Raw genomic sequence first — 15421 nt, 5'->3', positions numbered from 1 at the left:
ATCGGTGACGGAAATGGACAGACGACGATCGGAGGGGTTGTGTTTTTACTGTGGGGACCCTGGACATTTGGCTGCTTCTTGCCCGAAGAAGCGTCAGCGGGCGTCAGTGACCAAGCCTGCCCCGAGAAAGTCCCCTGCTTTGCTATCGGGAAACGGCCCGAGCCCGATCTAGACGGTGTGAAAGATCGGGCGACCCACAACATCCACACCGAGCGACGTTGTTCCGACGGTGCCTGTGAACCTCCACGGCATTTGATTTTGGAGGCACGACTGATCCTTCCTGGCAAGCCAGAGGGGATTCCGGTCCATGCCTTAATTGACTCTGGGGCTACCACTAACTTTATGGATTCGGCCTTTGTGGCCAAATGGGCTGTTCCCCAGTGTCCAGTGGATCCGCCCATGCTTGTGGAGACCATCGATGGTCGAGTGCTCCTGTCCGGGCCTATCACGGCCGCCACGCAACCCGTGTGTATGGCCATCAGTACCCATGTGGAGGCCATTCAGTTCTACGTCACTTCGGATCTGCACTTCCCCGTGGTCTTGGGACTGGCGTGGCTCCGGGCGCATGATCCACAGATCTATTGGTCTCAGAACTTCGTCACCTTCCCAAGTTTGCAGTGCGTGGACCACACCCGCCATATCTGTGCCGGCCAGGTGGAGGGTTCCCCAGGGGTTTCCTTGCCTCCCGAACTGTCCGACTTTGCTGACGTGTTCAGCGAGTCAGAGGCGGACCAATTACCCCCGCACAGGCCCTACGACTGCTCCATTGACCTAGTCCCTGATGCGCCTCTCCCAGTGGGGCGTTTGTACTCCATGTCGGAGCCCGAGTTGGCTGCATTGCGGGACTTCCTGACGAAGAACTTGGCTCGTGGTTTCATCCGGCCCTCGTCCTCGCCAGTGTCTGCGCCCGTGCTCTTCGTCAAAAAGAAGTCGGGCGAGTTACGGCTTTGCTGTGACTACCGGAAACTCAACGCTATCACGGTGCGTAACCGCTACCCGCTGCCCCTCATCCCCGAGCTCTTGGACCGACTCCGGGAGGCTAAGATCTTCACGAAACTGGACCTGCGTGGAGCTTACAACCTCGTCAGGGTTCGGCCGGGTGATGAGTGGAAGACGGCGTTTGGTACTCGCTATGGACATTTCGAGTACACGGTGATGCCGTTTGGCCTGACCAACGCCCCCGCTGTGTTTCAGCATTTTATGAATGACATCTTTCGGGATCTGTTGGACCAGTTTGTTGTGATTTACCTGGACGACATCCTGATTTACTCCCCGTCGCGTGAAGCGCATCATCAGCATCTCCGTCAGGTCCTGCAGCGCCTCCGGAAACATCGGCTGTTTGCCAAGTTGGAGAAGTGCCAGTTCTACCAGGTGACCATTGATTTCTTGGGTCACCGCATTTCTCCTGAGGGCATCGCCATGGAACCGAGTAAAGTTGAGTCGTTGCAGAGTTGGCAACCCCCGCGTCGCGTGAAGGATATTCAGCGACTTCTTGGATTTGCCAACTACTATCGGACATTCATCCCTGGCTTTGCTGCCTTGACAGCCCCCCTCACCCGGCTCCTGCAGAAGAAGACTCGGTTCCAGTGGAACGCCCCCGAACAACAGGCGTTCCAAGCTTTGAAGGACGCCTTCATGAAGGAGCCCATCTTGAAGCATCCTGACCCGCAACGGCCGTTTGTCGTGGAGGCGGACGCCTCCGACATTGCCATTGGGGCCGTGTTACTCCAGGCAGCGACGCCCAACGGTACCCTTTTCCCTTGCGCGTATCACTCACGGAAATTGAATCCCTCGGAGCGCAACTATACCATCTGGGAGAAGGAGCTGCTGGCCATCAAGGCGGCGTTCGAGGCTTGGAGGCATCATCTGGAGGGGGCGCGGCATCAAATCGAGGTCCGGACGGACCACAAGAATCTGGAAAGCCTGCAGACCGCTCGGAATTTGAACCAACGCCAGATCCGGTGGTCCCTCTTCTTTGCGAGGTTTGACTTCCGGGTGCGGTACATACCAAGCGGGCACAACCAGAGAGCGGATGCTCTGTCCAGGAAGCCCGAGTACACCCGAGTGGAAGACAAGCTTCCGCCCAGGACCGTGATCCCCGTCGAGTCTTTTGCTGCGGTGCGGGAGCCGGTGGATATACGGGCTCGGATCCGGGAGGCGCAGCAGCAGGAGGCGTGGGTGGCTCAGCGGAAGGAAGAGGTGGGGCCAGATTCGCCTTGGTCGGTCACGGATGGACTCCTGTATTATCGTGACCGGCTCTATGTTCCAGGAGGGCCACTCAGGGGACTCGTCCTCAGCCAATGTCATGATAACCCGGCTGCGGGGCATTTTGGCCTGTTCAAGACTCTGAACCTGGTCTCCCGTACATTCTGGTGGCCCCGAGTCCGACACGATGTCCAGTCTTATGTCACCTCCTGCGTCCCATGCAGGCAGGCCAAGTCAGCGACAGGGGCCCCGCCTGGTTTACTGCAGCCTTTGCCAACGCCCAAGAGACCCTGGGGGGCTGTGTCCATGGACTTTCTGACGGATCTACCCCCATCCTCCGGCTTCACGACAGTGTTTGTGGTGGTGGACATGTTGACCAAGATGGCGCACTTCATCCCCTGTCGCGGCTTACCGTCAGCTCGCGCCACTAGTCGCATGTTCATCCAACAGGTGTTCCGGCTGCACGGCCTTCCCGATAGAGTCGTCTCCGATAGGGGGGCCCAGTTTACAGCCCGCTTCTGGCAGGAGTTGATGCGGGCGTTGGACATTAAGGTTTGCCTCTCGTCCGCGCATCATCCTCAGACCGACGGGGGTACCGAGAAGGTCATCGGCATTTTGGAGCAGTATCTGCGCTGCTACGTTAACCTGCAGCAGGACAATTGGGTGGACTATTTGGCCATAGCCGAGTTTGCCTTTAACAACTCGCAGCACACCTCCACGCAGATGACACCGTTCTTGGCCAATGTGGGTTATCACCCTCGGTTTTTCCCCCTTTCTCCCGTGGACTCACCGGAGCCGGCAGCGAACGAATTCATGGCGGAGTTACAGGCGATCCATCGGTTGGTGCGACGGCAGCTGGAGAAGGCCAAGGCCGACTACAAGAGGTTCGCCGATCGGTCGAGAAGGGATACGCCTCCATTATCGGTGGGGGATCGGGTCTGGCTGTCCACCAGGAACCTACCATCCACTCGGCCGGCGAGGAAGCTGGACCACCGTTACCTTGGACCGTTCCCAGTCGAGGCCGTCATCAACCCGGTCGCCTATCGTTTAACTCTGCCACGTTCCCTGCGCGTGCACCCCGTCTTCCATCGGTCCTTGTTGGTCCCCGAACAACCGGCTTGTCCACTTCGCCAAGCGGAACCTCCCCCATCAGGACCTCGTGATGGCGACAGCACCCCCGAGTACGAGGTCGCCAGCATCAGGGATTCCCGCTGGCTGAAAGGTCGCTTCCAGTACCTGATCGAGTGGAAAGGGTACGGGCCGGAGGACTTCACATGGGAAGACGCGACCGCCGTTCATGCCCCTGCGTTGGTGACTGCGTTTCACGAACAGTTCCCATCCCGACCGCATCCGGATCGGCAGACCCGGGGGAAGGGCCCTGCGGTGCGGGATAGTGTTGTGACTCAGGGCCAGCCTGTGGGTCCGACAGCCGGGTCCGATGTATCGGAGGACTCAGATGTGGGGGAGGAGGGAAACGAACCGGCTGATGATGATTTGGAGACTTTGCAGAGTCCTCAGCCGGGAACCTCTTCTCAGCTGTGTGAGCCCGAGAGTGCGGAGGATGATGACCCACAGCTGGCCCTGTTCAAGGACGCCCGACGCAGGAGGCAGACGAGCAGGGACAAACAAAGAAAGGCTATGGGACTCCTCGGGAGGAGGCACAGGGAGACCACGCCCTGAGCTCTCTATAAAAGAAGTGTTTGGGGAGGGGCTGGTTGCTGAAAGCAACTTTTCCGTTTGAGAAGTCAAGCTCTTGTATTCTTGTAACAGTGTAATTAAAACTTGGCAGAAGCCTTTTGGTCTTGGACGCTTTCCAGACTCTTCTTTTGATTAGGGGTGCGAGAAGAGGGCTGGTTCAGAACAGGTGCGACGGCAGTTGGAGAAGGCCAAGGCCGATTACAAAAGGTTTGCTGATCGGTCAAGACGGGATACGCCTCCACTATCGGTGGGGGATCGGGTCTGGCTGTCCACCAGGAACTTACCGTCCACACGGCCGGCGAGGAAGTTAGACCACCGATATTTAGGACCGTTCCCAGTCGAGGCAGTCATCAATCCGGTCGCCTACCGCTTAACTCTGCCACGTTCCCTGCGCGTGCACCCCGTCTTCCACCGGTCTCTGTTGGTCCCCGAACAACCGGCTTGTCTACTCCGCCAAGCGGAACCTCACCCATCAGGACTTCGAGATGGAGGCAGCACCCCCGAGTACGAGGTCGCCAGCATCAGGGATTCCCGTTGGCTGAAAGGTCGTTTCCAGTACCTGATCGAGTGGAAAGGGTACGGGCCGGAGGACTTCACTTGGGAAGACGCGACCGCCGTTCATGCCCCTGCGTTGGTGACTGCTTTTCACGAACAGTTCCCATCCCGACCGCATCCGGATCGGCAGCCCCGGGGAAAGGGCCCTGCGGTGCGGGATAGTGTTGTGATTCAGGGTCAGCCTGTGGGTCCGGCAGCCGGGTCGGATGACTCGGATGACTCAGACGAGGGGGAGGAGGAGGGTGTTGAAGACGAACTTGCTGATGATGGCTTGGAGGCTTCGCAGAGCCCTCAGCCAGGCCCCTCTTCTCAGCTGCGCGAGCCCGACAGTGCAGATGAAGAGGACCCACAGCTGGCCTTGTTCAAGGACGCCCGACGCAGGAGGCAGACCAGTAGAAGCAAGCAGAGAAAGGCTGTGGGACTCCTCGGAAGGAGGCACAGGGAGGCCACGCCGTGAACTCTAATAAAGGGAGTGTTTGGGGAAGGGCTGGTTGCTGAGAGCAACCGCTCCGTTTGAGGATCAAAGTTCCGGTATCTTGTTTCTTGTTCTGTTGTTTGTTTGTGAATTAAACTTGGCAGACGTTTTCCAGCCTCAGACGTTCCAGCCTCTGCCGTTTGTACAGGGGTTGCCTTTCTGCAAGGCCGGTAGCAGGCTGGTACAGAACACCCCCCACCCACTGCACAGATCTCCTTTTCCCTGCTGCTGTTCCCCCCCACACACAGATCGCCCTGCTGTTCTTCTGGAGCTCGAATTCATGGCCACGGGGCAATTTTTCAGCACCCCAGTGGCCCGATCCAGGCTCCAGAGGCTTGGAAAAGGCCTCTGTTGCCCAGACCAGCCATGTGGGCGCCCTGCAAAATCACTCTGCAGGCTTACCTGGACTTGCGCTGGCAGCTGCCTCCACTATCCAGCCCTGCTCCAAGTCAGAGTGCAGAGAGAGAGAAAGAGAGTACAGGAGCATGTAGAGAAGCGGAGGGGAGGAGCCTGGCCCCGCCTCCTTCTGGGGTGATGGCATGCGTGCCCACAGGGATGGCTCCGCATGCCACCTGTGGCACGCGTGCCATAGGTTCGCCACCCCTGGGCAAGAGCCTAGCAGAGCTTCGCTGGGGAAGGCGACTAATCACAAAACTGGACAGGCTGCACCCAGACTGGGTGGCAGCAGACGCCTCTCGCCCAAGGCCTCCGAGGGGGTTACAAGTGGGTGATGGGGTGTGTGCCCGGGACTATGGGCATGGGAACTTGTGGGTGCCAGGCAAAGTCGCTAAAATCTTGGGCCCTCTCTTATACGAAGTGACATTAGATGGCAGGCGAATCATTCGCCACCATATTGATCAGCTGTGGAGGCAGTTTCCAGAATGGCCACAAAGCAAGGACCTCGTCCCAGGTCCAATTCAAGGACCTCAAACCGGCAGCCAAGCCGTACAATACAGCCGCTGTGCTAACTCTGCGCAAACAATGGACTCTGGGGTGGGCCAACCTGGAATGGCCAGCCAGAGGAATTTGAGTCAGCCAAACTCTCAGAGACTCAATGATCCTGGTCTACCCAGCCCAGCGGTCAAGCTGGTAGACCGGGAGTTGCCGGGATCCCCTAGGAGATCTACAAGGGTTTGTAAACCTCCAGCTTATTTACAGGATTTTGTCCTAAAATAATTGTGCTGTAATGTTGTGTGTGTCACTGAGATTGCTGCCTGCTCAGGAAAGTCTCTGTATTAGTGAATACATTGGAACAATGCTGAACTTGTGCATACTACTATTTTGTACTTTGTAAACTCTGTAATTGCTTTACTTATTTCTTTTGTTACTATAATGTGTGTACATTCTAGGGGCGAGGAGTGTAATGTATTGGGCCTTGTTTTACTGAGTGTACCACGTGGGTTTGAATGCTGGAAGGTTGTTTAAGCAGGGAGCTGGCTAACGGCTCCCAGCTCCTCAGACAACCCATCTCCAGCGCCGCCATTGGCTGCCTCTAGGGCGGCAATAGGTTGCTTCAAACCTATTGACCGCCACCTAGAGGCCAGGGTATAAATAGCTGCATTCGCAGCCCTGTTTCCCAGTTCAGTTCCTACAAGCAAATAAAGAATGTTCCTGACTGCTTCTCTAAAGCAATGAGCCCAGTACACAACAGTGGCGACCAGAATAGTACGTGAATTGTCTTGTTTTCAAATTTCTCTCCCTCCAGCTATCCTGTATGTTAAATTCCTCCACCATTTTAAAAAAAGTACTGGGAAGTGTTCTTCTAATTCCTTTCCTTGTTATACCACTTTTATAATCTAGCTCTCTGTCCACTATTGCATTAAAGTCACCCATTAAGCAAATGTTCTCATTATCAATTTCTCCAATAACCTTATGCAACTTTTTATAGAGCTGTTTTTGTCTTTCATTTGGGGCATAAATTCCAACGAGGGCTACTTTTTATTATTCAAAAAGACCTCGATTATTAATATTCTACCCTCTTCATCCTTATAAATTTGTCTTGCCAAGATTCCTTCCCTAATATACACCACTATTCCTCCCTTTTTCTGTTGTAATGATGACACAAACATAGTTCCTAACTTGGGATAATTCAGTAAGTCTTGATGTCGCCTATTTATATGTGTTTCTTGTAAGATTATTATATCCAGATGCATTTTACTCAGCTTATTGAGAATTTTATTCCTCTTTGTGGTGGAGTTTAAACCATTGACATTTAAGGATAAAATCGCCGTTTCTTCCATATCACTGCTTATATTTTGATCTTGTCGCCCTAGTTGGTCTTATCTCTTTAAGTTCTTTGAGTCTGCCCTCATCACCATTACCATTATCCACTTTTCCCCTTCTCCCGATTTCCTTTTCTTTACTTTGTAATTCCCTTGTTTCTGTAGCCTGTTCTCCTATGGCAACTTCTCTCAATTCTCTTATTTCTAATTCTTCTTCACTACCAAAATATTGCCTGAAGAACTCTTCTGCCTTATCTATTGTGTCTAAGCTGTATCTTTTTCCTTGCCATGTCACCATAATTTCTTCCGGCGTCAACCACCTGAAGTTAATATTTTATCTTGTTAGTTTGGATGTTATGTGTTGATATGGCCTTCTTAAATCTCTTACCCTTCTAGGGATTTGTTTAAGAACAACTAGTTCTTTCCCTCTAAATTCTATCAGATCGTCTCTGGTTCTATATAAAATCTCATCTCTGATCGATTTTTTGACGAATCTAATGTGAATTTCTTTGGGCAGATTGTGTCTTCTCGCATAATTGGTCTGAATCCTATAAATTTCATCTATCTCATTTGCCATTTCTTCCCTCCCAATTCCCACAGCACTCACTAGCAAGGTTGTCATCATTTCTGGGAGATCTTCCCCTTTCTCTTCTCTCACATTTTGAAAGCGTAGATAGTGGTCCACTTTCTCTGTTTCAAGAAAAATAACTGTCTTTTCTAATTCTTTATTGGCTTGTATAAGTTTTTCATTCATTTCATCTACCTTTTTCTCCTCCTTATTCATTCTTTCTTCCATCTCTAATAATTTCTGTTCATTCTTTTGAATTTGTTGTTGAAAGCACTCAAATTTCCCATCCATCGCCCCCATCTTTTCTTTGAGTTCTCCTGTATCACTCCTTACTTTTCCAATTTCTTTTTTCAAGTCTTCATGATTTCTTAACATTACTTCCTGCGTGGATTGTAACATCAATTGCAAGTCCTTAAATGAACTCACTCTTTCTCGCTGCATCATCTCTTCTATTGATCTTTGCCCTGCAGGGCTCAGTTCAACTGATGTCGTTTGAGTAATTTGCTTCCTTCCTGTCCCCACTCTTGTTAAGTTAGGAATACTTCTCATCTTTTGCAATATTGTGAACCAGCCCTCCCACTTATATACAATCCTTGTTTTTCTTTCCAACATGCCTGAAAGAGTAATTTGCCTATTCTGTTATTCTTTCCAAGCTTACCTTTATGGTGAAATGATAATTTATATTTTCTATCTTGAATATATTGAAATTTAGTGCTAAGATCTTATAAAATGTATAACAATCACACCCTCAGTTCACATTCAGTAGTTGTCTTATAGATTATAAGTACATTATATTATGCTATGATCTTGAGTCACTTTGATATTATAATGATCAATATTATAAATTCATTGGCAGTACAGTATACAGTTTAACAATTATAAATATAAATATATTCAACAGGGTATACAGATGTAAAAAGTCTCTCCTCCTCTCAAAACTTTCAATCTTTTGTTCTAGGTTTTTTTCAGTTTTGTCACACAACAGAAACTTGTTTAACTGGCTATTAATTTATATAAGCCCTTACTTTTAGTCACGGATTTTCCTTCTCTCTGGAACAGTCTTTCTCTTCTTTATTTTAACTCTATGTCTGTTTTCTTCTCAGCCAGTAGAAGAAACTTGTTCAAAATGTCCGCTTTCTCTGCTTCATCAGCACTTTTTATTCCTCAACATTTCTTTTCTTTTTTTATTGAAAAGTTTTATCATACATTTTATCTTTAACAATCCCCCCTAGCCCTCCCCTATCCCTCCCTCCCTACCCCTCCCCCCCCCTCCCCCCCGACTTCCCAGAGCTAAGTACAAGGTATAAAAAACAAAAAAAACCAATCATAAACATTCATATGCTAACAACCATAAACTCTGAGATCCATCTCTCTCTAGCTCATATAGGATAACTACAAACACTATTAATATAAAATATATAAAAAAGGAAAAGAAAAAAAAAAGAGGAGAAAAAAAAAGGAAGACTTATTCAAATGCTACATGAAACTTCTTAGTCCCATATTTGTTCTGGATATACTCAATCCATTTTCTCCACTCCGTAACATAACGTTCTTGCGAGTGATCTTTCAAATAAGCCGAAATCTTTGCCATCTCTGCCAGGTCAGAAACCTTTAAAGTCCATTCTTCTATAGTCGGCAGTTCCTCCTTCTTCCAGTATTGACCTACTAAGAGTCTTGCTGCCGTAATTAAATTCAACATCAACTTAGTGTCCACAACCGTAACGTCTGTAATTATTCCGAACAAAAAAAATTGCGGACAAAACTTTATCCTTTGCTTAAAAATCTTCTGCATATTCCACCAAATTTTTATCCAAAAAGCCTTAACCTTTTTACAAGTCCACCATATATGAAAATATGTTGCATCTTCTTCACCACACCTCCAGCATTTAGGCTGATAGTTCGGATACATACTTGCCAGCTTTTTAGGATCTAAATGCCATCTGTAAAACATTTTATAAAAATTTTCTCTTAGATTTTGAGCTTGTGTGAATTTTACGTTCCTCACCCAAATCCTTTCCCATGTGTCCATTGTAATAACTTCTTGGATATTTTGGGCCCATTTAATCATACAATCCTTAACAAGTTCTGTTTCTGAGTCAATTTCTATCAAGGCAAGATATATCCGTTTAATATGTGCTGGACCCTGATTTCTGATTTGCTTTATCAGATTTTCATCAGTCATTGTAAAACCATTTTTCTGATCTTCTTTCCACCTGGCCCATAGCTGAGTATATTGAAACCAAGTCTGAACAATCTTCTCATCTCGCAAGAGACTATATGGTTTCAAACACCAGACATTTCTTTCCAAGCTTAAAATCTCCTTGTACGTAGTCACATCATGTTTAAAACCAACATTTATATTTTCTATTGCGTGTTTTGGGATTGCCCACAATGGTATCTTACAATCTAATTTATGTCTGTACTTCTTACAAACCCTCAACAGCGCCTGTCTTAAAATATGCACTCTAAAGACATTATCTACCTTCTTATCATACAACAAATATGCATGCCAGCCAAACAACAAGTCATGGCCCTCAAGATTTAATAATCTCTCTTGTGTCAAATTGATCCAATCACTTATTCCTGCTAAAGCAGCAGCTTCATAATATAATTTAAAATTAGGCATTTTAAGACCACCTCTTTCACGAGTATCCTGTATTATCTTTAGTTTAACTCGTGGCCTTTTCCCTGCCCATACAAATTTATTGATACCTCGCTGCCATTCCTCCAAATTAGAATCTTTCTTAAGAACCGGTATCATTTGAAATAAAAATAAGAATTTAGGCAGGACATTCATTTTCACTGCTGCGATTCGCCCCAACAAAGACAATTGCAATTTTTCCCAACTCTCCATTTCTTTTTGAATTTCCCCCCATAATTTTTCATAGTTATTTTTATATAACTTTGTATTAGAGGGCGACAAAAGCACCCCCAAATATTTAACCCTTTTAACAATCTCAAATCCAGTTAATCCTTCTAAGAGAGCCTTTTGCGAAGCTGTCATATTTTTGGCCAGAATTTTAGTTTTTTGTGTATTAACTTTAAATCCAGAAACCTTCCCATATTGTATTATTATCTCCATCAGGTCCACAACAGAGTTCTCCGGCTGGGTCACTGTAACAACCAGATCGTCTGCGAACGCTCTCAATCTATAATCCTGATCTCTAATTTGTATACCCTTAATTTTTTCCGAATTCCGTATTTTAACCAACAATATCTCCAATGTTAGTACAAATAACAAGGGCGATAACGGACACCCTTGCCTTGTGCCCTTCTCAATATTACATGCTTCTGTCAAGCTATTATTAACTATTATTCGGGCAGTTTGTTTTTGATATAATGCCCTAATTGGTTGCAAAAAATTATCCCCAAAATTCATTTTATCCAAAACTTTCATCAAAAATTGCCAATTCAATTGATCAAAAGCTTTTTCAGCATCTAAAAAAATTAGCGCCGCAGGGATCTGGTTATTCCTTTCCAAAAACTCTAACACATCAACTATATGCCTCACATTATTTTTCATTTGCCTACCACTAATAAACCCCGTTTGGTCCCCATGAATCGTATGTTGCAGAACCCTCATCAGTCTATTAGCCAACACCTTAGCAAATATCTTGTAGTCTGTATTTAAAAGCGATATCGGTCTATAATTTTTAACTTGAGTAGCATCTTGGTCTTCCTTCGGAATCAAAGAAATAAAAGCAGTTCTCCAAGACGGAGGCACCTTTCCCCCCCTCTGAATTGTCTGGAACAGTTCCTTTAACGGTTTTATCATCTCTAATTGCAGATTTTTGTAATAAGCCGCAGTCAAACCATCCGTACCTGGCGCTTTGTCCACCTTCAATTCCTTAATTGCTATAAGAATTTCTTCTTCTGTTATCAATTGATTAATCCCCTCTTTTTGTGCTTGCGTAAGAACCGGGATGCTAGCATTCTCCAAATAAATATCAATGTCTTTTTCATTAATCTTCTCCTTAGCATATAATTTAGAATAAAAATCCACAAAAGCATCCTTAATAAGATCCTGTTGAAACACAACCTTTCCCTTATGCTCAATTTTATCTATATTAGAAGCCCTTTGCTTTTTCCTCAGTCTATAAGCTAACCATCTACCTGGTTTATTAGCATTGCAAAAGGTGTTGTGCCTGGCAAACCGCAAATTGGTTGCCACTTGGTCAGCCATTAATTTATCAAATTGTCCTTTTAATAGCTTAATAACCTCCTTAGTCTTCACATCCGCTGGATTCAAAATCAAAGCCTTTTCTTTTTCCTTAATTTCATTCTCCAATTCTTTCCTCCTGGCTTCCAAAATACGTCTATGTTTATTATTCATATATATCAACACCCCTCTCATATAGGCCTTGCTAGCATCCCAAACCATGTCCATAGAAGTGTCCTTATTCATATTAATTTCAAAAAAATCCTTCATCCGCTGTTTACATTCTTCCACATTTCTCTGATTTCTAAACAAATTCTCATTTACGCGCCACGAGCGCCTATCTCTATTCTCCTTATTAATCTCTAGCCAGACTGGACTGTGATCAGAAATAGTTCTTGCACATATCTTCACCTTCTTAATCCTTGAAAAAAAGTCATCAGTCATCAAAATAAAATCGATCCTGGAAAAAGATTGATGTCTGTCAGAAAAAAAAGTATAATCCTTTTCATGCAAATGTATTTCACGCCAAATATCGCGCAGTTCCAAGTCATCCTTCATTTCAAAAAAGGATTTAGGCAGTCTAGCATGACTTGGAACGCGCTTAAAAGAACCAGCCTTATCCATCTGTACATCCAAACACCATTCCAGTCTCCCATAAAAATAAACAATTTATAATCCAACTGAGTAAGCTTTGTGTGAAGTAAACTAAAAAAATCAGCTTGTTGTTGATTAGGAGCATATAATCCAACTAAAAGCGTCTTTTTACCTTCTAACAGCAACTCTATCATAACGTATCTTCCATGCTTATCTGCTTCAATTAAGTCTGCTGTTAAGGCACTTTTAACATAAACAACCACTCCATTCTTCTTATTCATTGCAGAAGCAACAAATTGCGTGCCCAACCTTGAGTTCGATAAATACTTTTGGTCCATAGCCCTAATATGCGTTTCTTGCAAACATATAACATCTATCTTGAATTGTTTTAAATATTGAAAAACTTTCTTCCTCTTCTGTGGTGAATTTAGTCCGTTGACGTTCCAAGTTAAAAATTTAGTCGCCATGCATGTCATCCCAAAGCTGTTGGAGCACATCTTTAATAGGCTCTCCTTTAGGCCGTGCTCCTCCCACTGCTTGGCTGTAAGTACGTTTTGGAAGTTCCATAGACTTCTGCTGATCTTGTTCTTTTATTTTTTTTGCTCGTTTTAAAGCAGCACGTGTCACCCTCTGCTCTCCAGGATCAGCCAAAGAAGTTGTAGCTTGATCTCCTCCAGCACCATTCTCCTCTGTCTGTCCAGCTTCAGCCTCTTGAAGTTTTCCTTCTCCAGATCCCTTTGCAGCTTCCAGAAGTGGTAGTGGGGTTGCTTTTAAAACATTATTATAAAAATCACGCGCCTGTGTCACAGTGACCAGACGGTACCTTTTGCCTTCATGCATCGCCACCAATCCAACTGGAATCTCCCATCTGAACCTTATATCACGTTGTTTGAGCTCCTGCACAAGAAATGCATGATCCTTCCTTCTCCTTAAGATCTTTGGAGGAATTTCTTTTAAAACCAAAACTTCTTGGTCAGCAATCACAACTTTAGTATCATAGGCAGCTTGAATAACTTCATCTCTAGTTTCCCTCTTTGCAAAATAAACCACCACATCTCTAGGTAACTTTCTCTGTCTAGCAATCCATGAATTAACATGAAATACTTTATCCATGCCTCCCTTTATTTCAGATGCTGGCTGATCCAATACTGCTTCCAGAGCTTCAGAAATCAGCTGCTTTAGGTCTTCCTTAATATTTTCTTTTAAGCCTCTGATTCTAACAGCATATTGCATCTGGTAATATTGAACAAGACTCAGTTCTCTGTCCATTTTGTCTCTTAAATCTTCATTCTCCAATACCTTTGCTTCTAATATGGCATTCTTTTGAGTCAGGTCCTCCACTTTTTCATCCAGATCTTGCACACATTCAGCCACACTACGCACTGTAGACAAAATGTCTACCCTCATCGCACTGAACTTCTCTTCCATCCTCTCCTCCAATTTCTCCTCCATCTTTGCCAATTTATCACCCATTGATTCCAAAATTACCTGGGCATGTTTTTCAAGAGCATCTTGTAAGTCCTTCGATGTCAGTGCAGCAGGAGGAAGCAAAGCTTGCAATGATGTCTGTTGCACCGGAGAAGTTCCAGCACTCCGAAGAGTTTTTGGGGGAGGTTTAGCCGCCATCTTTTTACTTTCACTTGTTACGCACTTTCACTTTAAGTTTATAAAGTCCATTAAGCTAGAGAGCAAAAATAAAAGTCCTCTTCACCTTATCCTCCTGTACCGCTCTGCCTGCTCCTTTTATTCCATGGTCTTTCCTTCTGGCAGGGGTGGTCGCAAACGCCTGGCTCCGCTCCAGAAATCACGGAGCAGAGACGCTGAACAGCTGGGAGCAACCCAGGCTACGGGGGAGTTCAATCCTTCAGCCGCCCAAGCTTTAAGCTCAGGCGGCCCCGGAGAACTCAACCCCTACCTGGGGCCTCACCCCCTCCTCTTCTCCCGAGGAGGGGGCTTCCAATCCACCCGAACAGCTGATCGGCACTGTTTCGGGTGAAAACAACACAGCTGAGCCGCGGGCAGCCCGAAAAGGCTGTCTCCGGCGCCGCGCCGCCACCGGAAGTCCATTCCTCAACTTTTCTTAAATTGTTCTAAGTTCTTACTTGCTTCTCACATAAAAGAAGAAAGGCCACCCTAGATCTTTATCCTTTTCAGCCCATATAATCCAACTAGTTAAGGTGAAAAACCTCATTTGTCCCAACCTTTCTATCGCAGCTGTGCCACAGGGGAGAAAGTTCCACTCCTTTCTTTCTGGAGCTCCTTTTTTCTTCTCCCTTTTTAGAAATCTTCTGGGGGAGCTCTCCCTTCCTGGATCACTCACATGGGATCTTTAGATATACACACCAGATCCATCACACCTTCACTCCGCTGATTCTCCGTTGCTTTTTGTCCAGCTGGCTGCTGTCACTTCTTCGCGGCCACCATTCTGGGCCATCTCCTTCCCCCATCCGGCTTCTCCGAGGCTTTCCTGCTTCTGTCAGACCTGACCGCCATCTAGGACCACTCCGCAGAATGCCTCATTCTTCCGGTCCCCCTCCGAGGGACCTGGGACCCCGAAAAATCTGCCAGGCGAAGGGAAGAGGCTGCAAAAGCGGCACTCTTATCCAGAGCGCTGTCCCAATGCAGCCATCTCCTCGGCAGTTGGTCATGTGATCCCTGTTGTCTAGTCTAGTATTTTTTAATTATTTCTTACTCTGATGGTATTTCTTCATTTTTCCAGTAATGGGCAAATATAAGTCTTGCTGCTGTCATCACATGCAAAATCAAATATATACTTCGTTTATCAAGCTTTTCTGGCATTATACCTAATAAGAAAAGTTCAGGTTTAAAATCTACAGATTTTAGATTTGATTTTAAACACATGAAGTGATAATACCACTTTATAATGCCTTGGTAAGGCCACAACTGGAATACTGCATCCAGTTTTGGTCACCATGATGTAAAAA

At 46.4% G+C, this 15421-nt stretch overlaps 1 protein-coding gene across 1 annotated transcript in view; it reads left to right on the top strand.

Annotated features, from left to right (window-relative positions):
* Positions 1–3018: 3018 nt before the first annotated feature.
* The window catches only part of LOC310648221 (uncharacterized protein), a gene marked incomplete at its 5' end in the record, with an annotated part of 797336 nt that continues 784933 nt past the window's right edge, over positions 3019–15421 (top strand). Inside the window, one exon of the mRNA XM_083375968.1 lies at positions 3019–4069. Within this exon, the coding sequence (XP_083232094.1) occupies positions 3019–3885 (867 nt within the window). The 3' untranslated portion in view covers positions 3886–4069. The remainder of the gene's footprint in view (positions 4070–15421) is intronic.

This window comes from Vipera ursinii, assembly GCF_947247035.1.
Source record: "Vipera ursinii genome assembly, chromosome: W".
Taxonomy (NCBI): domain Eukaryota; kingdom Metazoa; phylum Chordata; class Lepidosauria; order Squamata; family Viperidae; genus Vipera; species Vipera ursinii.
The sequence above is the reverse complement of the archived record's forward strand: the minus strand, read 5'-3'. Positions and strand labels throughout refer to the sequence as shown.